Here is a 23,572-nt window from a genome sequence, read left to right as displayed (position 1 = left end):
AAGATAGAGCCTCTATTTTAGTTTGTCCATGATCTTGACAGTGGCGATCTCCTCATCAAACTTTGCTTTCTACTCTTTCAAGTCTTGAGCAAGCTAAGCAACCTTGTCTGCATTTTCTGGTGCATCGACCTGTACATTTGCATCTACAATATCAATGTGTGTTTCCTGGTCATGTAGCCAGTCTTCATCATCAGCTTCGAGTGGTGCAAGATCTCAATCTTCGAGGGGTGCTTCAAGCTCATCTTCATCATTTTCTTCCTCAAAAGGAGAAAATGACTCAGCAACATTGTTTCTTAATGTTCCTTCACCGCTTGGTACATGATGTCGTTGCAGGTTGGCTTGCATCGTCTCTTTGTTGATCTGAATTGGTAATGAGCAGCGAGAGAGGAGACGATTGTGACGCCCGGGGCCGACGAGGGCGGGGAGTGATCGCCGGTGCTGAGGCACGGACAAGGAGCGGCTCCTGGCAGACTTCTAGGCGGAGGGGCACATGAATGAACCGATCTCACACCCGAACAAGAGGTATTTCGAGACTGTATAGCGATGGACTATACAGTTGAGGAGGGCATAAAATATTTGATTGTACTACCCATAACAACAAGTTGCAACTTCTTTTCGGGAGCCCAACTCATAAGAACTCCATGGTTAAGTGTGCTAGCCTTGGAGCAATATTATGATGGGTGACCTCCTGGGAAGTTTTCCCGGGAAGCGCGCGAGTGAGGACAAAGTGCGCTGAAAAGACTCATGTTGTTACCGTGAGGCCAGTCGTCAAGTCAGGATGTTACAAATGGTATCAGAGCCAACCTCTTCCAGTACGGTGTGGTTCGGGGACGAACCAAGCGGAAGTTGGTGGGCCTGTGACGCCCGGGGCCGACGAGGGCGGGGAGTGATCGCTGGTGCTGAGGCACGGACAAGGAGCGGCTCCTGGCAGACTTCTAGGCGGAGGGGCACATGAATGAACCGATCTCACACCCGAACAAGAGGTATTCCGAGACTGTATAGGGATGGACTATACAGTTGAGGAGGGCATAAAAGATTTGATTGTACTACCCATAACAACAAGTTGCAACTTCTTTTCGGGAGCCCAACTCATAAGAACTCCATGGTTAAGTGTGCTAGCCTTGGAGCAATATTATGATGGGTGACCTCCTGGGAAGTTTTCCCGGGAAGCGCGCGAGTGAGGACAAAGTGCGCTGAAAAGACTCGTGTTGTTACCGTGAGGCCAGTCGTCAAGTTAGGATGTTACAACGATCAAGTGCATTTATACCAAGTGTTGGAAAACCTGCAGGTAACAGAACAAATGGCCAAGAGGACCATGGAGCTATGAATGCCCAAGGTCTCTAGATCAGAAAGTATGGGGTTGTTCCTACATATCCAGCAACCAGAGACAGTTGCCATTGTGAGCGATCAGCTTCACGAGCAGGGGCAATGTCTCTCCTTGCGTAGAGAGTGAAGCTCTGGTTTGGTGCAAATGACACAGTCCAGGAATGTGTAGTATATTCAAATTCAGATTCCAGGATTTGTTGATCAAGTTGATGCATAAATGGAGTCTCGAAATTTGATGCATCTGTTGAAGTTTTTGCCTTCTTCTTCTTCTTCAAAGATTCTTTCACAAAGGAGTTGAGACGTCTTTTGCAAGCTTTGGAAGCAGCAAGAATGGTGCCAACCTTGGAAGACAACGCCTTTGGAGTGTTGTCCTTGGTTGGGAGGAGTCATGTCTAATACTTGTTGTGGGAGAAGTCTTGTCGAATGCTTGTGGTGGTAGGAGAAGTCCTTGAAACTTGATAGTGAAAATCTTGGTAAGTCAAGGACTGGACGGCCCTATCGTTTGTGGGTGAACTAGGATATATTGTTGTGTTCTTATCGTTTACTATCTTATACTTATATTCGTTGCACCATACGATTGCAAAAATATTTTATAAACTTATAATCGTTTGAAAAACTCAAGTTTTACACGAACACAATTCAAACCCTCATTTCTTGTGTTACATTATTACATTTCAATTTGATACATTGGGGATATTCAGCTATGTTGAGAAGCTTATTTGGAATTTGGACTAACCTTCATGACATTGCATCTTGATCGGTTAAGGGGATGAACATTAATTGTGTTTGATTTGATCAGTTAGGGAGATGGACCCTAATTGTATTTGTTTCAACAAGAGGTTATTCTTGAGAAAGTGGCAAACGTGTAGATGACGATGCGTGATTAAGCTTCCCCCTCATTGTTGTTCGAGGAGCCGTGTTTGTCCTGTCTTCCTTATGGTCAGTGTTTGTTTGTCCGGATCATTTGTTATGTTAAGGGGATGGACCTTATCTGTGCATTGATACCTAGACCAACCCTAGGAAACCACTTGACTAGAGCCTTTAACTAGGATTGGATGTTCAACTATATTTGCCTTATCTACTTGCTATAACATGCTTGATGAGAAATGAACATATGAAGATGAAGATGAACGTGTAGAAGCTTGACTCCACCAAGCTTGACCCAAAGCTCTTCTTGATTTCCACTTGTGAGGATAGTATGAAAAATAAAGGCTTAAATACTCTAGGGGTCCCTGAAATTGTACCCCGTATCAAAATAAGTCCCTGAAAATTTTTTTTCCGATTCCGGATCCCTGGAATTGTTTTTTTAATCAGAATAAGTCCCTACGCCGGAGAAGACGGTGGTTGACGACGGCGGTCATGGCGGCGCTACGACCAGGGTGTTGGGCCGGCTTCGTCTCGTCCTCAGGAACTCAGTGGTGGTGGTCTCGTGGGTTGGGTCGTCACAGTTGAAGAGAAAAGGCCAGTCGCAAGTTGATTTCTTCTCGCCGGAATTTATGGAGCTTCTCGGTTTCTTCGTTTTAGCTTTGTTTCTTGCGATTTCTTCGCCCAGATCAGATATATGAAGGTCTAGGAGTGCTTTAAACATGTTATTTCATGGTTTGTGGAAACAATGAGGAGGCAACCACTGTCTTCTCCGGCGTAGGGACTTATTTTGATCAAACAAATTTTTCTAGGGACCCGGAATCGGAAAAAAAAATTTCAGGGACTTATTTTGATACGAGGACAATTTCAGGGACCTACAAAGTATTTAAGCCAAAAATAAAATGGGTGGCTTAGGTATCATATGGGTATTTTGGGAACAAAGTTTGTGAAAGGGTGACATCAATATTGATGGGGTTGACTTGAAAATCAAAACCCATAATATTTGAAGACAGGGAGACAGACTAGCAAGAGTATTTGACTTTAGTTTTAATTGATTGAAAAAACGTGACCATGGAACACAACCATAGTCCTAATTTGCTTTGCCACAGTTTTTTTTTTTTGTTGGTACAAGTTTTGCCAGTTGCCACAATGTTATGAAAATATTTTTGTCACGTCTAATTCAACAGCACAAATATGAAATATATAATGAACTTATTAGTATTTCTTTTTTATATGATTATTTTTTAATTGTGTAAAATAATCTATTACTACATCTTCTGTTCCTTTTATAAGAACCAAATGGGAGACCTTTGTCCTTTTTAAGAACTGACTTGGAATTTGTATGTATTAATTATTTTTGAACAAGAATGCCGTTATTGAATTGAATTTTCTCTTTTTCCACTCTCCATAACATTTATGATGCATAGAAATTAGTAAGAATAATGAGTAGAGGGTAACCTTGGAAAGCGAATATAAATTGAGAACAAAATTAATGCAATTACCTAAATTAACTAAATTTTTTAAAGGGTGTGAAACGGGTGCTTGGTTCTTATAACATTTATGATGCTTGGTTCTAAGGAACGGAGGGAGTATTTGAGAAAATCCATTCTCCTCATATAGGATCCGCAGTCTTTGTAGATATAGCATTCATCCACTTGAGATCAACATTACATTAGATTTTTGTACAACCACTTAAAACAAGAATATAAAACATGGCCTGAGTTTCTACAGCATATCGTCACAGTAAGCTCAAGAATTGTTTTGCATGAGCTAAATTTGCCTAATGAGGGTACTCCAGCATGCAGATCTAAATGGTAAACCAGTGAACCTTTTCCATTATGTGGCTTTACATTGGCAAGCTCACTCACTGAATAGCTTTGAAAGCTCACTCACTGAATCTTCAAGAAGTTGACTGTTAATGTTTCTCTTACCCTTCAAAGATGGGAGGAGAGCATAAACTTCATCAACAATTTCTGGGCACACATTAGCAATCACACATACCTCACAATCAGTGAGACCATTATCTACAAGAGGCGCAACAATGAGTCTGATGAACTTGGCATTTGTATACTTGCTTTTGGCATATTGCAGTACCTTTGATCAGGGATTTTGATAGTTCGATCTCTAGATAGGACGACCATCTGCTCTTGAATTCCCTGTAAAATATCTACAGCCTCACAATCCATCAGGCAGTTGACATTTGCTGGAAGTTCTGCACATGTGACCCAAAAAGAATTATATTGTTGATATTGTTAAATCAGGGATAAATCACAATGTGTCAACATACAAGTACAAATTAAACACATGAAATTATGAATGCAGGCATTAACCTCGGTCAATTCTAAGGTCTTGTGAGCCTTTTGACACAGGAGTCTTTCAACCAATTCAACTGGGCCTTCTTTAGAAAACTGAACCTTCCTTCCTTTTGCTGATTTTGTTGCACTGTCATCTTTCCCTCTCAGGGATCCTCCTTTGCAAAAGAGCGAATAGCTTCACCCGTAACCACTTTTGCTACATCTTCCAAACACACACATTACAATGAGCACAGTGATCAATCAGAAACTACTGAAATTCATCAAACAAAAATTGAAGCTTTCAAATGATGTTTAACAATTGAAATTCAACCCAGAATCTCAAGAAGAATGCAACAGGAATACAGAACTAAACCCATACATGATGTCCCTCTTCCCAGAAATAAAAAAGGAAGAAATATAATTCAGCTCAAGCTTTTATATGAACTATGAAGAAAGTGAAATTTTTAAGGTGTACAAACGTCAACAGTTCATAAAGATAGAGCTTACCCAATGTTTGAATCAATATGGAAAGGGGGATGCGATGTGTACCGGTCACTGTAAAGTCCTCCTTCAAAATCACTTTCATGATCAGGGTCCATCAAAACTATCAAGTCTGCGATTAGAGGCAGACAACCTAAAAGAACAACAAAAGATCATCATGTAGGAAAAAATAATTGTTCCTAGTAGAGTAGTTACATGGTGCTGACTTTGACAACAACAATCTAGAAAAACAAAATGGTGCAAAAACCCATTTTGACATGACCAAGATATCAGAATTTTATAAGAAATAAGCCATGTTCTGATTGTTTTGAAGATTTCTTCTATTAGAGACAGACAACCTTAAAGAACATCATTTTGGAAAGCATAAGCTTCAGAGAAGTCTCGTTCAAAGGTGAAGCAAATTTGCAATTAGTTGTACAGAAATACACTTATCACCAAAAAATTGCAAAACCGTGTGACAATTTACAATTGAGATCTTACAATATAAAAAAGGTATGAGACCTCTAGGATTCATATATCAACTTATAAAATTTATTAGTGTGAAATATACATAGGCAAACTAATATGAAAGCCCTCCAATGAGAAAAATATAGAATTTAATCAAATTTATTCAGGGAGAGATGAAACAACTAATTTGATAAACAATTTAGAATTTGACAATATGTAAATAAATTCATCTACCAACAAAGATTACCCGGTTGGGGGAGAATAAGGACCAAGACGCGAACTATGAAAACACAACCGAATCTGACCGCAATTGCAAAAGCAGAGGGCAAGAGCGACACGGCTAGGCTGTAAGGAAGATAAACAGGTATCATGAGATATGTTGAATCCAATGATTCATATAACAACACACTATAAAGGCTAGAGGAAACATATAACTCACATTGCAAGAAAGCCCTGAAATTTCGCATGAGACAATCTCCGAATGAAGCAAAATCCGGAGAGCTCACTTGCCATTGAAGAAGCGATCTCTGAAATCTCACTTTGCAGAAGCAAAATCCATTATCGCATCGCTGAAATCCAGAATCCAACCTCTGAAATCCCAGATAATATCACCCTATGCCATGTTGCTATGAATCGCAGAAGTAAAATCCAAAGTCTCCAAATTTTCACATGATTGATCTGGTGGTTCATCAACAGTTACGATAAATTAGAATTTAAGCATCATTTTTTTTTTACAGTGACCATACAAAAATTGACTGTTGACAAACTGAATTCTTCGAAAGAAGAGTTTTATAAACAAAATTTACCTTCAAGTGCCATATTTCTTATATGTACGCCAAAAAACAAGAGTAAAAAAATCATATGTGATGAAAATATCAAATGGACATCCATACAAGATACCACGCGGACGGAACTGCACATTAAAGTTGAAATAAGTGCCAAAACAAACATAACAGTATATTAAAGCTTGGACCCAGCATGATAAAAAATTTTTTGACAGCAACACAACATGACATTCATTAATTCATAACAGAAGGAAAACAAGTCTGCAGATAAAATAGTGTTTAGGCCAGGAGGACCATCCTCAATCCACACATTATCCTGCATACTATAAAAAAAACTGGGGAAAAAAGATCTTGCACTTTTATATGCAGCTTAAACTGGTAAAGAGAAGTAATGCTTAAAAATAGCATGCAATATGCAAAATTCATTGTACCTATTAAAGGTAACGTCCGACACGTGGCGCAGCCAGTTGATATCCAATGAGGAAACATCCTCCACACTGCAAGTGACCAGTCCCCTCTTAAGCACACCCACAACAACATCCAATATCGCACAAACTGGAACACTGTTTCTTGAAGCCTTGGTTTCATTCTAATCTCTCTAGTTTCAGATGGGAAGCGATCAAATTGCATCCTGAGTTTTCTTTGAGTGAAATCATCAATTCTTCTTCGCAAGCCAATTTTAACTTATTTGGTTCTAACATGTCAATACTCTGATCAGGAAATAGAACACCCTCCCCAAACTTTTCGATCCAGCAATTGGATAGTGTGAAAATTCAAATGATGCTGCGACACTATTGGCTCAAATTTCCTCAACTATTTGTCACGAAATGGTAATTATCATTGTACCGCAAACACACATGAGATTCAAAGGCTCGGTATGTGAAGTAACATAGAATTCAAGGGTCATCAAATTCCGTTTTAACCTTTGCATGGACCAGTCTGCAACCCATCTTTGGGGATCAATAACTTGTATTCTCGATACTTTTTTATACACAATACCTGCCATAACATTGGGAAAATTTCCACGAACTTCCATATTGTTTTCCTTAGCCAATTCAACTGTCTCCAAAGAAGTGCAATTTCTCACAAACGAATATCTAAGGGATGGTGGAAGCTCTGGGATAGACCTAAGCCTCTTGCAGTCATTTACTAAAAGATGTTGCAGCCTTGAAAGACACTTGATGCTAGCAGGCAAGGTCTCAACATTGCAACCATCTAGCGACAATCTCCTCAACGATTGGAAGAGGTTGATATTGTTGAAGAGTTTACCGAAATTACAGTAGTCATCCAGAAGCAGTTGTGCTAAATACCGTTGAGCACGTTTTACAGACGCACCACGTTGGTGGTGACTGTGAACATAGCCAAAATAAACAAATACTTCAGCCCCAACACTCAAGCACCTATGATGCATTCTAATTACGTCAACATTCTTAGCACAATGAGTTAATACAAAATATTCTCCAAGACGTCCATCGGGATGCTCGGAAACTCTTTGTTGTTCTGATGGCAATCCAAGGTTGTTAGGAGGATGAGCATACTCACGAAAGAGCTCATAGTTTCTTTGAATTGTGTTGACTTCAAACTCAACATAACATCTCTTACCTTCTCTTTTACTTAGTTGTAGTTCATTATTTGAGCTTTGCATGATGTCATCTGGAGCATACAGTGGTCGAATTCCACATTGCTTCACAACGCCTGAACTACGAGGCCTAACAAAAAATTCGAAGGAGATCTCATCATATGAATTAACATTTCCTGTTTCCTCCTCAAAATTTAGCAATTTGTCATACCAAAGCCACACCTGGCCTGACTTAGCATCACTGGAAGAAGATCTTATAATGCAAGTTCCAGAAAATTTTCCACCAAAATAGTATCTACACCCTGCCATGAAACCAACATGACTATTTTTCTCCCTAGTTGAGCAAGATGGTCCTGATTCAGGACCATCTCCTAATACAAGGCAGAAAGCAAAGCCCAGGTAATTGAAATAACGGTGCCACCGTGTAGAAACTTTTATGGTTATGGTTGAGGAGTCTGTTTCTTTATGCATAAACCAATCTGGCACTTCATTTCCCGGCATAATAATATACACCGAACGGGAACTATATTTAAAGTCTTCAGGGTTGAAATTCCTGGAAACTTCATCAGTTTGACAATAAGGATCATAACACTCTTCAATCATTGTTGACAGGTATGCAGCTAGCTGAATTCTAATCAGTGCCTCCTCCATGACAGTCTTGCGTGCAATCTGATCCAACTTTATGCAATTAGAAAAATCAAATCTTTCTAAATAGTCACCATTACGAATGGATATCTTTTCTTCCTCTTGAATCTGTCTGAGCAGTGAGCTCTTTTTCAGTCTGCCAACAGAATCTTGCAACATTGTGATCCCTAAATTTGATACTGCTTCCAGGGAAACACAGTTACTTGCATTCAAGTCTTGTAACAACAATGGGAGCTCCGGCAAGGACCGAAGCCTCCTGCAGTTGCTTAAATTGAGAGTCCTTAATTGTGAAAGATATTTGATGCTACCGGGCAAGTTCTCAATATTGCTTCCTCTTAATGAAAGTTTATTTAAATTTGACAAGAGGCCAAAGTTTTCAGGAAGCTGTGACAAATTTGAACAGTTATCCAGACAGAGAGTTGTGATGGACAATGAGCTGTCAAATGTTGGAGGTAAATTCTCAAATTTTGGGCAGTCAAGAAGCAGAATAGAACAAGCTAAACCAATGGTATTTGGAAGATGTGGAAGTCTTTCACCATGATCAAGAGACATGCTTGAAAAGCCCTTGAGCTTTCCAACTAATGAGGGAAGTTCTTTTATTCCCGTCCCATCTAGGCTCAGGTACTCCAATTTCTCTGAAGAAAATGAGTACTTTACAAGTCTTGAGCACCCTCTCAGATTAAGCCACTGAAGAGATTGAGATTGCTTCTCACTTTGAATGCAACGAAGCTGATTACATCCTCTCAGATTTAGTGCAAACAGACTATCAAGTGACAAAATGGATGAAGGTACACTCAACAAACTTGTACAATCATCAAGATGTACTTCTTCAAGTTTTTGGGCGCTAGAGAAATCTGGGAGCTCAATCAAGCGGTTGCAACCACAAAGGTTTAATGACTTCAAATTCACAAGATCCTGTATTATAAGAAAGCTAAACTTATTTAGACAAGAGGTGGATGATAAATCGTTTATCATTCTTTTGCATAAAAAGTTAATAAGTTCGCTATCCAATAAGATACCTGCTCTCCATCCCAAAGTTTTTCAAGGAGGCTATGTTTTAGATCAAGTTCAACAAGCTTCTCTGCACTGAATGATGGTGGCAAGGATTCCAATGGAAAACAGTCCCATCGGAGATAACATAATTCATCAGGCATACATTCGAGGCCTCTGGAAATATGCACATTGCTTATGTTTTCCCGTGAAGACATGTAAAAATTCAACATCCTTAGCTTGTACATTCTGTGAAAAGCTTGAGGGTTTAATGTCACATGTTTGATTTGAGACATGTCCAATGCTATGCTTTCAATGCTGTCAGTTCCCTGGAAAATAGAAGTCACAAGGAAATTCAGAACACAAATGCCTGATAATAAGCAGATTACTTTACTAATATGTTCCACAAATTTATAAAAACGTAAACGAAGTGATTTGATCCCTACTCTGTTATTCTTGAGGACATCATAAATTTCCTTAGGATCCCACAGCCGAGTTCGTTTTCCAGGATCTTTTGCAGATTCTTCACGAACAACTTGCCAACCCATTTCTTGTATCAAATCATTCATCTGTACGGTTTGGTCCTTAGAAACAGTTATAAGAGACTTATCTTGAAGGCTTCTCATGCCAAGATCTGTAGAAAGGCCACAACCATCTAATAAACTTGTTATCTGGCCTTTTGTCTCTCCTTTCAAACAGCATGCAATATCTAAGAATATGTCCTGCTCTTCAGGGTCTAAACCATCATAACTCAATCTTAGCACATCATAAATTTCAGCTTTGGGAATTTTCTTCAGTTTTTCCAATGCACTTTCCCATTCTTTCGGCTGTTTTGAATGAAGATATGAACCCAGAACTTTAAGAGCTAAAGGAATGCCCTTAGCATATTCTACTACCCTTTCTGACAAGTGTGTGTACTCCCTCACTGGATGGTCTTGTTGAAAGGCATTCGAGCTAAAAAGCTCTAGTGCTTCATGAAAATTCAACTTCTTCACTTGGTATACTCTAACTCCTTGGCTAAACACGTCTTTATTTCTGGTTGTCACTATGATTCTGCTACCAGGTCCAAACCAATATTTCTCTCCAACAAGGTATTCTATTTGTTTTGAATCACTCACGTCATCAAGAACAACGAGGAGCTTTTTCCGCTGTAGCCTTTCTACAATAAAAGTGGAACTCATAGTAGGGGTGCTAATATACAAATTTGGATCCCCCAATATTCCAGACAGAAGTTTATTCCGCATATAATTCTCTCCATGATTTTTCCATTCTTCCCTAACATTGGCGACGAAGTTGTATCCCTCGTATTGAGAAGAGAGTTTTGCACATAGAGCATCTGCAATGGTTGTCTTACCTATACCACCCATGCCCCAAATTCCAACAATACGTACATCAGTTGACCCTGTGCACAACAATGATTCCACAGCTGCAATGTGTTGTGCAATTCCAACAAGCCCCTTTGGAACATGCGGGCTCATACGACCCAATTTCTGTAATATATCCTCCACAATCTTTTCAACTAGTTCGGACTCCAGTCTATATGAAGAAGAAATTTTTTAAATTTAATAGACAAGTAACAATAAAATAACAAGTTTATTTGTACGATTATACTTGAAACTCCTAGTACTTATTTCCATACTTGACTAATTTAGTTGCAACAGAACAAACCCCTTTAGAGTCAGACAATGAATCGAAGACACCATACAAACTGGGCAAGAAATCAATATAAAAACTTCTCTAAATGTGTTATTTTTCTTTGAAAACAAGTTTTACTTTATATTGGTAAACCTTTCCCCAGGAAAAAATATTTCACAGTGAATATAATAACTCTATGTATAAGCAGGTAAACAGGGCATCTAAGTGTCAAAATAAACTTGTACAGAAAGCCTTAATGATGAGTTCTGATATATTCACCCACTTTTTCTTCAATTTGATTTTCACTCATTTTCTCTTCTTATCTCTTCATCTTCTCCTATCACATCATCTACCATATATCTTACTTCTCTTTCTGCGCTATCTCTCTTGGCGTGAGTGGATTTTGGATGTTGACGTAGTTTTTTCCTTAGATCATAAAGGATAACTGCACTTACTTTAGAAAATTTTAACTATTATACTAAAATTGAAAAGTTTGTGTGTTACCGAATATTTGAGGAATCCCATCCTGCTGAGTTGGCTGCTTCACGCAGAGAAGATCTCCACTTTTGTACCTTGATTAGATTGCCGCTGAAATTCCCCTCATGTTTGGTAAATGCATCTTTATAACTTCCCCTCTGGTGTCTCACATGTGCTGGATCGATGTGATAGAAAACAGGTATCACAACGAGTTGTTTTTTCTCCTTACATTCAATAATCTTCTCGAGTTCATCCAAACACCACGCAGAAGAAGCATAGTTTTGTGAGAAGATAGTCACGGAAATCTTTGAGCTTTCAATAGCTGAAAGAAGAGTCGGTGATAGTGTATCCCCTCTGTTAATTTTCTCGTCGTCAATGAACGTTTGGATTTGATTCCGACGCAAGGCAGCATAGAGATGGCTTGTGAAAGTGCGACGGGTATCTTCTCCTCTAAAGTTGAGAAAAACATCATGCTTTGGTTGCGGAGCGCCATAAGATGAGGAGGAAGAAGCCATCAAGCAAGCAAGTCCACTTAGGAGTTGACTTCAGTTCTAAGTCAACAGAGACCAAGCTTAGATAAGAGAGAAGATGAACTCTCAACAGAAAAGAGAAAGTGAAACTGAATATTATTGAATGAAAAGGAAAGTTAGAAAGTGTGAATGCAAGTGTTGATTATAGGTAGAAGAACAGCTTCTAACTAATTCTAATAATCCAAAACTAACTGCAACTGAACTAACAAGAGCAAGTCTCAAACAGTTTCCAAACTGCCTAACTGCATAACACTCTAATTTGAAACTCGTGTCATGTGAATCAAAATCAACCAAAAACTACATGGTAATGATTGAGCTTACCAATTATTAATCAAGAAAAATATAAATTAGACAAATTAAAGCAAAAAAAAAAAACAAAAAGAAGGAGATGAATGAGTACCTCATTTTCTGATGTATTTGAATTCACTTTCTCATTCATGAAATATTTCAGTTACAAAGTGTTATTAGAGACATAGAACAAGCTCTTGTTCCAGTTGAAGATGAAAAGAACTAGTCACGAACTCATGAATAGTAATTTTCCGCACGCTCTTTCTGACTAATGTCAACCACAAACTCTGATATATAATTTGAATGTAATTTCCACGAATTGATGAGTTGTGCTGCTTTGAAACACCCTCATTAGTTTAGTTTAAGTGGTAAATGATTGATTCTTAAGCAATGTCTCTCAGATTCGAATGTTGTTGATGAAAAAATCTTCGCTGAAAGAGTTAGCCCCACCGGCCACCATGATGTAGATGTTTCCGGCTCTCGAACAACAGGATTGTTTCCCGTTGAGATACTTGTAAGAACCAAAAAAGAAACACTCTACCTACGACGGCACATACCGTGCACCGGTGCACCCTGGTAGTGACCGTTTGCTCTATGCTACTTGCTGCTATCATTATTTCTTTGCAATTGAGCCACTGAAATTTTGGAATATTGCACAACTACCTCAAATTGAAGAGTCAAAGGTCGTCGTCAATGGGTTTGCAAGTTTGAGATCGGGAACAGGTTGAAGGAGGAGGCCATTGAACGAGTTACCTAAAAAGATTAAAAAAACAAGAAAAATTAAAAGGACTTAAAAAAAACGGAGTAAATATTCATCTTACATTCTTATTTATTAAAGGCTTAATACTTAAATTGATTCTTGTCTTTGTCTTGTCGTTTGAACCAGGTCCCTGACCGGAAAAATTTGTGGAATAAATCCCTATCTTTGAAAAATGTATGGAGCTAGTCCTCGCCGGACCCGGAGTGTAACGCCCTGATTTCTCGAGTGTCACACAGTAACCAAACGTCACAAGTTTCGCAAAGAATTTTCGTCGATTCAATTATTAACTTTTAATTAATGATAAAACGTTCACTTATTATGAAGCTCTTGTAAACTTAACCCAAAAGAAAATTGCGGAAATAAAGAAATAGTCATAACCTCAACATTAAAAGTAATCCATGACATAATAAGATAATTGTGAAAAGATCCTCAAAGTATGATTACAACAACCTTCCAAAAAGGAAATAAAATCCAAAGTAAGAAAATAAATAAGTGCGGTGCTAACGATCACTCAACCCAACAGTAAAGTAAGAGTCACTCGGACTCCTCTTCATCTTCATCTTCATCTTCATCTACCTCTATGGGCTCCAGTCGATCAAAGAATCCTCTAAGCTTCTTCCGCGGCCCTTCCTGTTCCTTAGTCTTCTGCTTGTCGGGAGCGGCCATTGGGTCTCGTACCGATGGTGTACTGGGTCCTGCCAATAACTACCCCAAAGCGATCTCCATATCTTCCGAGGGATCTAGCTCCTCCTCAGATACTTGTGCAGATGACGTCCTGGATCTCGCGTCCATAGGGTATTGGAAGCGGGGGGGTGCATAGGGCATCTTCACCCTCCCATGTCCCATTTCCTGAATTTGGATGACTCCTCCTCTGCTGTCGCGTCCCGTAATCGTAGCCTTGCCGACATAAATACGACGTACTTGGCGCGAGTCGGCCACCCAGGCATCGCCATTGTCCTCATCATGGAGTTTGTAACACCCCGATTTCCAGGTGCCACTTTAGTAACTAAAAATAAACTTTACGCGGAAAACAGGTAATTTTTTTTTTCGTTTGATTCCTTTTAATAAAGCGATAGAAAAATAAAGACATAACCCAACAACTAAACTAACCGATATACAAATATATACACATGTACAGCCTCAGCTGCACTCCCACGTCACGCGCACTCGCAGTGACTCCAAAGTAGTGTGCCCGCAGGCAAATATATACAGAACCAGTACTGTGAGTAAAAGTATCAAAAGTACAGTCATCCAAGAGAAAGTCGGCTCCAAAAATGGCCTGAACAAAAGACCCCTATAATCCGACAGACTCTCTGTGATTCCTCATCAAAAGAACCACACAAAAAGCCACACATCGGGAACCTACCCTGTCCCAAAAGTAAGACGAACCAGAGCTCTACACAAAAAATGACGCTGCCTAACCTACCCTCCCAGTACCGCTCATAGCTCCTCCTCCTCTCCCTCGTCGCTCGGCGAGTAGCTGTCCCCACTGCTATCGGAGTCCGAGTCGGAATCCACCGTAATCATCTCGGTGTCTAAGTCCACGACCTCCCTCCTAACTGTCTTGCGCACCGTCCTAGTCAAGCCCGTCTCAACATCCACCTCTCCAGTAAGAACATCCTCCTCCACCACCCTAACTAGGGGATCCACACGGTAGCCGCGCGGTGGAGTAAAAGGAAAGCGACGTGAGGCAGATGGAACAACAGACTCCCTCTTCGGCTGCACGAGCCTCGAGGACGACGCCACGTCGGTAGGATCGATGGCAGTAGCAGGAGGTGGCGCAACAGGTGTAGCAACATCAGCCTCGATCTCAGCTGGGTCCTCGTCATCGGAAGAAGATGAAGTCGGAGGTGGTGCAGGTGGTCCTCGACCAGTACCTGGTCCACAGCGAACTGTAGGTGGCAAGTCAAAGCTCAGCTCCATACGTCGTAGCACTCCCCTCGTCAATCGTCCACGCTCGTCTGTCCGGTCCTCCATGACCCTTCCCCGGTACGTCGCTCGGTGACCCGCAACATCGATCACCCAAGCGGTGGGGGCATGACGGTCCACCAACTCATACTTGATCCCCCCCGAGGGAGAGACCATCGAAAACCAGTCCGCCATCGACATCTGGCAGCAGGCCGACCGCCCAAACACAAACATGAAACCAAAGCCAAAGCGCTAGGGTCAACTCACGGAAATAAGTAATTATACACTCAACATGTGATATGGGGTATAGATATATATGTTGATATATATATAAATAATCCTAGCATGTTATTGGCTCTAACAATGCTTCAATAAATCAAATAGCATACAATTCCAGTCAGAGTGAATGTATGCGTGAAATGCAATCAATATGATCCGAATAGTCGTGAAGCATTCCCGTTCTTCACTAGTGAAGCATTCCCGTTCTTCACTATTGATGAAGCATTCCCGTACTTCATCCTTGATGAAGCATTCCCGTTCTTCATCGAATGATGCATTGGTGAAGCATTCCCGTTCTTCACCATCGGCGAAGCATTCCCGTTCTTCACCGAATGATGCATGATGCAATATGGTTAGCCAAACATCGTATCGTCCTCACAACACAAGCATTTAGCTCAAAACCCAATCTCAAAACCCAAGAGTTAGTGTCGGTCAATACAACACAACTCCAACAACAAAACCCAATGTCAAAACCCAGAGTTAGTGTCGGTCAATACAACACAACTCCAACAACAGGAGTACTAAAGTACTCGGTGACTTTCAATCATCACCGTGGCTCACCCCCCCCCCCCCTCTTGGTGTCCAGCAATTCTCCAAAACCCACAACAAAAGTCGACTTTTCCCCGTCTTTCGCAATTATTTTCCCCTTTAGTTTTCCTATGTTTATTCGTTAATAAAAATTATCTCGAATCGAATTAGTCAAGTTATGAGTTTATTTCTCAAAGTCTAAGTTTCCCAAAGTCTCTAGTTTTCCAAAATTCTAATCATTCTAAGTTTTCCAAAAACCCACCAATAGAAATTCCCGGGGAAAGTCTAAGTATATGAACAAATGGCTAAGTCCCAAACCCCAAGTTTGAACTTGCCTAGGGTTGTTTCCCCAACCCGAAATATCAAATATCACCAGTTCAATGAATCGCCACTCCGAAGTCCCGTCAAAACGCACAATTCAATAACATCTCAATATCATAAGTTATGGACAATATCATAACATTAATTCATCATCATAACCAATATCAAAGTAAAGCATATGTCGAATTTATCGACGCCTATCATGCAGTCATAACTAACAGTAAGTTGCCCTAACCTCGAGCTGCTCCAGTCTCGTGGTTTAAATATCCTTCACACGATTGCTCTGAAAAACCCAAAGTTCCTTCAACTGAACCTCGGAGAAAACAAAGCAAAAATCCAAACAAAATCGATTAGCTCGATCACAATACAGCCAATTAACGATAGACAAAGCGTTAGAGCTTCAGAATATAACAATCGGGTACGAAAAGACAAGTTTTCGAAAACGAAAAACTCCCCCCCCCCTTGAAATAGCTCTCGGCCATAAAGAGAAAAGAGCTCTGGCTCTTTTTCTTCTATCTAATCTGTTTACAAGGTAGTTTTAGGGTAAAACTAAGGCAAAGAAACTGTCGGAAAAATTTTCGGACGATTGGATCGAAATACGGCTGTTCAGGGGCGTTTTGGTCCAAAATAAAAGCTCAAAACCTCAAAGTTAACACTTCGGAAAACAAATTTGACAGCGACGATCCTAACGACATTCGTAACAACTAATCCTAAAGGCACGAAGTCGGATTGCGACTTTTCGACATTAAAGTTTCGAAATGTGCGCAAAAAAGGGTTTTGAATCAGTTTTTCAGATCCTTGACAACTCGATCAAAATCGGCAAATACCGACGAAGGTTCTAGCCTCTTGGGCACGTACATAAGATACCCCAACAGAAAAATCAAGAAAAACGGACAGTTTTACGAAAAGCTCGAAACTTTGAGCACAGAAACAGCTAAAGAAACGCAGTAGAAACAGTGATCAGATGTAAGAATCAAGCTAGTTACCTCGATACCTTGAAGTAGGAACGAACTGCGCGAAGATCGGTCAAGTTTCGGCGAAAAATTTTCCTCTCCTCTTCTCTCCTTGCTCGCGGCCAACAATGGAAGAAAATGAAGATATTTTTGAATTTTTAACTATTTATAGGAAGGTGAAATCGCGGGAAAAATGAAAATTTCGCGATTCCGATTTTTGCAGCACCTTCACCGATGAATTCTAAGAGAGATTCTGGCGACAGAATTCCAGAACTCAAAACAAATCTCTGACATTTGGGAAAAACGATCTCTAAAATCCCAAAAGCGGTGTAAGTTAATCTGTCCCGAAAAACTACTTTTTGCTGTGATGGTCAGACGACAAAACTTCGTTCTGAAGAAAGATTGGAAACATCGAAACAAATCTAGCAGCGCGGACGGAAACTTCGTTAAAAACTCCGAATAGAAAAAGTCTTCATTCAGTGATTGAATTTAGGGTTTCGAAGCAAAGAAATTAGCGTCGTCGGACTTCCGAAAAGTGAATACTATCGTGCGTACAGTCCAGGGTTCCGAAATAAAACACTGGTCGAAGGAAAAATAAAGAGAACCTTTAAATTTTTCCAAGGATTTGAAATCTCACTTAAACGTTGCTTTAAAAGCGAAATTAGCCTGTTCTGGACACTCTCGCCATAAGGCAGGTGTGCAGACGACTCGCACTAACTCCTAAAACGACTACGCAACATTCCTCAAGCAATTCCTGAACTTTCTTCTTCATTAATCTTTCTCAAACATCAAACTCCTGTCACGCTTACACTGATTCTACGCGTGAGTCGGAAATTAACTTGCTCTGTAAATCCAGGTCTTACAGAGTTTCCCTGTCAAAGAATACACCGAACTCGTGATCAGCACCATCTGCCCCCCCCCCCCACAATAAGCAAATAACAGATAATAGAGGGTCAGATCCCATGCAATCCTCACAAGTAAATCAAATAATCACATAATATTATCACATGCATAAACAGGAGTTATACATATTCACATCTCAGTTAGCAACCTAATAGTTCAGTTAGGCTAACGTCCTCACCAGCACACAACCACCATCTTCACCTTGGCCAATCACGATCATCCGCAGATGAACAATCTCGAAGGGACCACACAGTCAACCCACATTTCTCGGGGATACCACACATTCAATCTCTAACCCATGACTCTGTCAGGGTTAATCACATGGAGACCACACAGTCAATCCATAAAGTTTCTCTCTCGCGTGCAAGCAACCATTTGTCTCTAACGGCACCAGCGTTCTCATGGGCCATAGCTTATACCCTAGCACTATAACCATATCATTCACTACTTGCAAGCGAAGTTCGCATCTCTATAATTGGCTACTAATATCAAAATACATAAGTATACCAATAAGCCATCATGCATTGTATATTATTAGGGTTTTTCCCCTACATCCTTGCCAAAATAGGCAAATTTAACAAACATCTCCCGTCACATAAACAAGATCAAACACCTAACCCTAGGGAGCATTGGGGTTCGGCCTAACAACACTACTTATCACATATTCATGTTCTCATATTAATCATACAAAATTCAGTACCAAAACATCAAGCTAATATATGGGCAAAAGATCATAAGAAAAATCCGCCGAAAACCCTAAAATAGGGATCGGCCGTGAGCACACTTAGGCCAGGGTTTTCCAAATTTTTGAAACTTGTTGAGTCAAGGTTCTGAAGCCAAATTCCAGTAGGGTTACATCATAATATCTCATCAAAACTTCAGATCCATTGGATGTTATACAATCCAAGACAAATCCAAGCAACATAGTGGAAAAATGGCAACTTTTCTCATGTGATCAACAAGGATTCATGGAAACACATAAAGACATGATCAAAAACAGAAACATTGCACCTTGTTCATGCATAAGAAAGCCTTTTATCATGCCAATACTTTCCCCCTAGCATAACCCATCCAGAATTGCATATTTTCACATAAAGTCATAGGTTTTTCATCAAGTAATTCGCCTAGACTCTACCTGTACCAGATCTTCCCTCACCTTAGTTTTTGGTATGAAAGGATGATGAAAAGGTGATGAATGAAGAGACAACTCCTTGCTGCTCCTCTCTGGTTCGAGCCTCCTTCACCCTTGATCTCTCTCTCCGCTTCTCTTTCTCTTCTTCTCGAGTTCTTCTCCTCTTCTTCTCCCTCTCGAGCTCTATTTCTCTCTTTCTCTCCAACTCTTTTTTTCTTTTCTTTTCTTTCTCTCTTCTGAAGTTATAAGGAAAATAGAAGGAGGTTTTTCTCTCTAAGATCAGCTTTTGTGGAAAAATAAGGATTTCTCCCCTCACCCCCTTTAGTAGTCGCGGCTACACACACACACACACACACACACACACACTAGAATTAGGCTTTTTTTTCTTTCTTCCTTGCTTCCTATCCCAAGCCCAAGACAACCTAATTAATCTCATTAATTACTAATTAAACACAATAAAAATCAAAGCAAAACCCCTAATTCCCCTTTAAGTGGCTGGCGGCCACTACAACCCAAGGCTAGGGTTTTCAAAAAAAAACTTCCTATCTCATAATATAATCAATCAAACAAAACCCATCATTCACTAAACTTCACATTCATTATTTATCTCAAATAGTAATACAATACTTATTAAAGTCAGGGTCTTACACGGAGCTCTAGCGAGTGATGAAATGGCCTGCTGACTCAATAAATGAAGCCGATGTGGATTTCTTTTAAATTAAAAAATTACACATCTGAAAAAGAAAAAAAAAAGAAAAACTGCAAAAAAAAAAAACAAATCATCTCCTTAATGAGGTCACTGAACACAAAAGTATTGAACCCATAAATTCTCATATCATCTCCTCCTCATTTTTTTTTCCAAAGCAGAATGATCTGAGAAGAAAGCAAAGCAATTTCTAGATTGGGACACAATCACCCACATTTTCACACACCGTCAACCCCATCTTCAACTATTCTGACGAAAAAAACCAACTTCACTCATTGTAACATCCTACCACCATGTGAATTGAAAAAACAAAGGATGCCCATAAGCATTAGTTGCAAAAAGCATGCAACTTTACAGACAAAACTCAAACGAAACTAAGTATGAGAAAATGATGACATGGGAGCAACCTTGCAAAGCACCTGGGCTACCCACGACAACACTGAGGTAGAAAGCAACCCTTGATGCTGCAAAACGACGATGGACCCACCCAAACCAAACACAACCTTCAAAGCCACCACACTTTCGTCCACCTTGCAACTTCAGTGCCTTCACTTCATTCCAATGTTGAGACCTGACCACCACAATCTTCACCCTCTCTACCGAGCCAGAAAAACAACAACGAATGAGAAGGATACATAGAAAGAGAACCTCAAATCAAACCAGCACACCCCCACCTCCATGAGACCCAAAGCGCCAAACACTTCGATCTTGCCGCTTTGATCTAAAATCTGAACTTTCATGCCCCCAAACACTTCGATCTCGTCGCCTCGATCTCCTCTCCAAACACTTTATGTTGCTTCGAGGGGTTTTTTGGAGAGGTTCCTCATATCTGAGAAGAGAATGAGATTCGGGATTGGGGAAGGGGAGACGGTGGAGGGATGGAGGAGAAGAGAGAAGGAGTGGGAGGAGAAGGTGGGGTTCAGGAAGGGGAATGATGACTGGAGAAAAGACGGGGAACAGAGTAGAAAAGGTTGGTGCTTTGAGGAAAATTTGGGTGCTTTTTGTGGAAAAGTCTAGAAATTGCTGGGTTTGAAGATGAAGGTGGATGTGAACATGGGAGGTTGATGAAGATGAACATGAGTTTCGTTTTGGTTGCTGGGTATGGGTGGGGTTGCTGGGCTGTTGAGCTTGCTGAAGGTGGGGGTGGGTTTCTGGGTGGTGAAGGTTGATGAAGATCAACATGGGTTTGGTTTTGTTGAAGATGAAGATGATTTGGGGTTAATTTGGGGGAATTTAATTTGGCTAATTAAATTAGGGTTAGAATTAGTTTTAGGCTTTAATTTTGTTAATTATATGATGTGTAGTATTTTTTATTTTTTTAAAAAAACCCACGTCGACTTCATTTATTGAGTCAGCATGTCATTTCATCACTCGCCAGAGCTCCGGGCTCCAGCGAGGACTGACTCCATACGTTTTTCAAAGATAGAGATTTATTCCACAAATTTTTCCGATCAGGGACCTGGTTCAGACGGTGAGACAAAGACATGGACTAATTTGAGGATTAAGCCTTTATTAAAAGGTCATTTTTTTACCTTTTTTTTTTGTCAATCAGTCCTTGTCATTGAAAGAGGCCTGGAGGCCTAGAGAAATAGACATGGGCTCTAAAACTGGTCCCAAAGATACAGAAAGGAGCACGGATGCCATCAAACACAAAAGTATAAAATCTAGCCTAGTCAAACGAAATTGGCCTAGTTTGAATACTCAAGTTGACACTATGAGGAGGGGACACCTATAAAAGGACACAAGCGGAGGTGGTCATAGGACAGAACCCCGTGAATGACAAGTGCAAGGAAAGCAAGCATCGGTTGTAATGCTAAATGGAAAGATTGAGACTATAAACTCCAAAACCGAGCCAGTCACCGGGGTGTATCCTTGGACAGAGCAAGTAGAACTGAAGGAGGGGGGGTTGGAGAACCACCGGGGAGGAAGCCTCTTCTCCATATGCAACTTAGCCAGCAAGTGGGCTACACCATTCCCTTCCCTCTTAGTCCAAGTAAAGCAGCAAGTTGGGATTTCATTGGCTAAAACCCTGATGTCTTCAAGTGTAGCACGAACCTCCCCCAAATTCTTCTCCCCTTTGCAAGCTTGGATGAGTTCCTTATTATCGGATTCAATGATCACCTTAGCTAGTTGGAAATTGATTGCCAGGGTGAGCGCCTCTCTTACTCCTAAAGCTTCTGCTGCAAGTGGAGAGTGGGTGAAACCAGACCTGGAGGAGCCTTCTTACTCCTAAAGCTTCTGCTTCCATGTACTCCTTTTGTTGCAGCTTTGCACGAATGATGGTCGATTGTGGCTGGGAGGTTTGGATTGGAAAATGAATTCATTCCTTCCCTTCCAAATATACTAGAGGGTGAATCCCAGGGTTGAGAATCCTTCCGCGCCTTGTTCATAGACCAATTGCAGAGCCTTTGCTTTCTCCAGAAACCACAGGTCAAAGCGTGAGACACTAGAGGGGTCCACTGTGAGTTGAAGGCTGGAACCAAACCATACCGGCCTGGTCCAGGGGCAGAGGAGGAGCAGATGTTCCATCGTTTCTGGATGATTGGAGCAGATAGGACGAAGCGCACCTTCTTTTTGCAAGGTTTTCCTTCACTGGTAGGGCGTTTTGACAGGCCTTCCACAGGAAATTCTTGATTTTCGAAGGGAGGGTAGTATTCCAAATATGCTTCCAGATATTAGGATGGATGGAGAAGAAGGTAGATGAGGTGGGGGGAGGTGAGCTTGCTTCAAGTTTTGCTATGTGATATCTTGTTTTGACAGAGTACTCGCCATTGTTAGTATGGGGCCATACCATTTTTTCCATCACCCCTGTCATGCTCACTGGAGTTTGAAGCACTTTTGTAGCTTGGGGTGGTGGCAGAAGCATGCGAATCTTGGTGGTATCCCACTTTCTGGTGGAGACGTCGATGAGATCAGAGACCTTAGTTGCGGCATCACTTATGAAACTCTCCAGTCTTTCCCCTATCCATAACCATTGGTCCTCCCATAGGTCTATGCTAGTCCATGTTCCGACTGCCCATCTACCATGGCGTCTAAGGAAGTCTCGACCATGTAAGAGGCTGTTCCAAACCCAGGATGGGGTCCTTCCTTTTCTGGCTGAGAGAAAATCTTTGTCAGGGTAGTAGATTGATTTAAGCACTTGGACCCAAACAGAGTATGGGTTTTGTAATACCCGCCACGCTTGCTTTGCTAGGTTAGCAAGGTTGGTGTGTTGAAACTCTCTAAAGCCCATTCCTCCATCTCTTTTGCATTTTGTCATAATGTCGCAATTGCGCCAGTGAATACCTTTCCCGCTTCCTTGATTTTTCCACCAAAAGATTGCAACAGAGGCGTTAAGGGATGAGCAGAAAGACTTAGGAAACTATATCACATCCATGGAAAAGGTAGGAACCGCTTGAATTACCGCCTTGATGAGAACCTCTTTACCCGCTTGATTAAGGAGGTTTTCTTTCCAGCTAGCTTATTTGCCCTGAATGTTCTCTTTGATCCAATCTAACGATTTGACCTTAGATCTGCCCCAAATGGAGGATATACCCAAATACTTGCCCGGGTCCTCACAACATTGTATGCCCAAGATTGCAGAGAGAGTATTCTGGACTGGGCGAGACCCAGGGGCCCTCGCCCAGAGGCGCTTTCCTCAGGGCGGTGAGTGAGCCAGAGAGTTTGGGCCTCTTCCAAGAGGCCCAACTGGCCCACTACGGACAGTTAAGAGCACAAGGCC

At 40.8% G+C, this 23,572-nt stretch overlaps 1 protein-coding gene across 6 annotated transcripts; it reads right to left on the bottom strand.

Annotated features, from left to right (window-relative positions):
- Nucleotides 1-3,780: 3,780 nt before the first annotated feature.
- Nucleotides 3,781-12,637, bottom strand: LOC130717443 (disease resistance-like protein DSC1). 6 transcript variants are annotated; one of them, XM_057567663.1, is made up of 11 exons: nt 12,474-12,637; nt 11,571-12,094; nt 9,878-10,967; nt 9,461-9,760; nt 6,649-9,356; nt 6,239-6,345; nt 5,872-6,110; nt 5,680-5,777; nt 4,992-5,118; nt 4,521-4,707; nt 3,781-4,402 (listed from the first exon to the last, which is right to left on the bottom strand). In XM_057567663.1, the coding sequence occupies exons 2-5, from the start codon at nt 12,056-12,058 to the stop codon at nt 7,038-7,040; spliced, it is 4,197 nt and encodes a 1,398-aa protein (XP_057423646.1). In that variant the 5' UTR covers nt 12,059-12,094; nt 12,474-12,637; the 3' UTR covers nt 3,781-4,402; nt 4,521-4,707; nt 4,992-5,118; nt 5,680-5,777; nt 5,872-6,110; nt 6,239-6,345; nt 6,649-7,037. The 6 variants fall into 6 exon arrangements, with proteins under 6 accessions (XP_057423646.1, XP_057423644.1, XP_057423649.1 ...); XM_057567661.1 differs by having other exon boundaries at nt 4,521-4,701; XM_057567666.1 differs by having other exon boundaries at nt 5,034-5,118.
- Between the last annotated feature and the right edge of the window lie 10,935 nt (nt 12,638-23,572).

The sequence above is a fragment of the Lotus japonicus genome, chromosome 5 (genome assembly GCF_012489685.1).
Source record: "Lotus japonicus ecotype B-129 chromosome 5, LjGifu_v1.2".
Taxonomy (NCBI): domain Eukaryota; kingdom Viridiplantae; phylum Streptophyta; class Magnoliopsida; order Fabales; family Fabaceae; genus Lotus; species Lotus japonicus.
Note: the sequence above shows the minus strand (reverse complement) of the source record. Positions and strands in the feature narration are given on the sequence as shown.

What these genes read in the sequence shown, in the direction of transcription:
- LOC130717443 (XM_057567663.1), bottom strand. Translation starts at nt 12,058, where the DNA reads ATGGCTTCTTCCTCCTCATCTTATGGCGCTCCGCAACCAAAGCATGAT. An exon ending in TGGGATTCCTCAAATATTCG is followed by an intron (nt 10,968 to 11,570) that starts GTAACACACAAA and finishes TTCTTCATATAG; the next exon opens with ACTGGAGTCCGAACTAGTTG. An exon ending in ATGTCCTCAAGAATAACAGA is followed by an intron (nt 9,761 to 9,877) that starts GTAGGGATCAAA and finishes TCTATTTTCCAG; the next exon opens with GGAACTGACAGCATTGAAAG.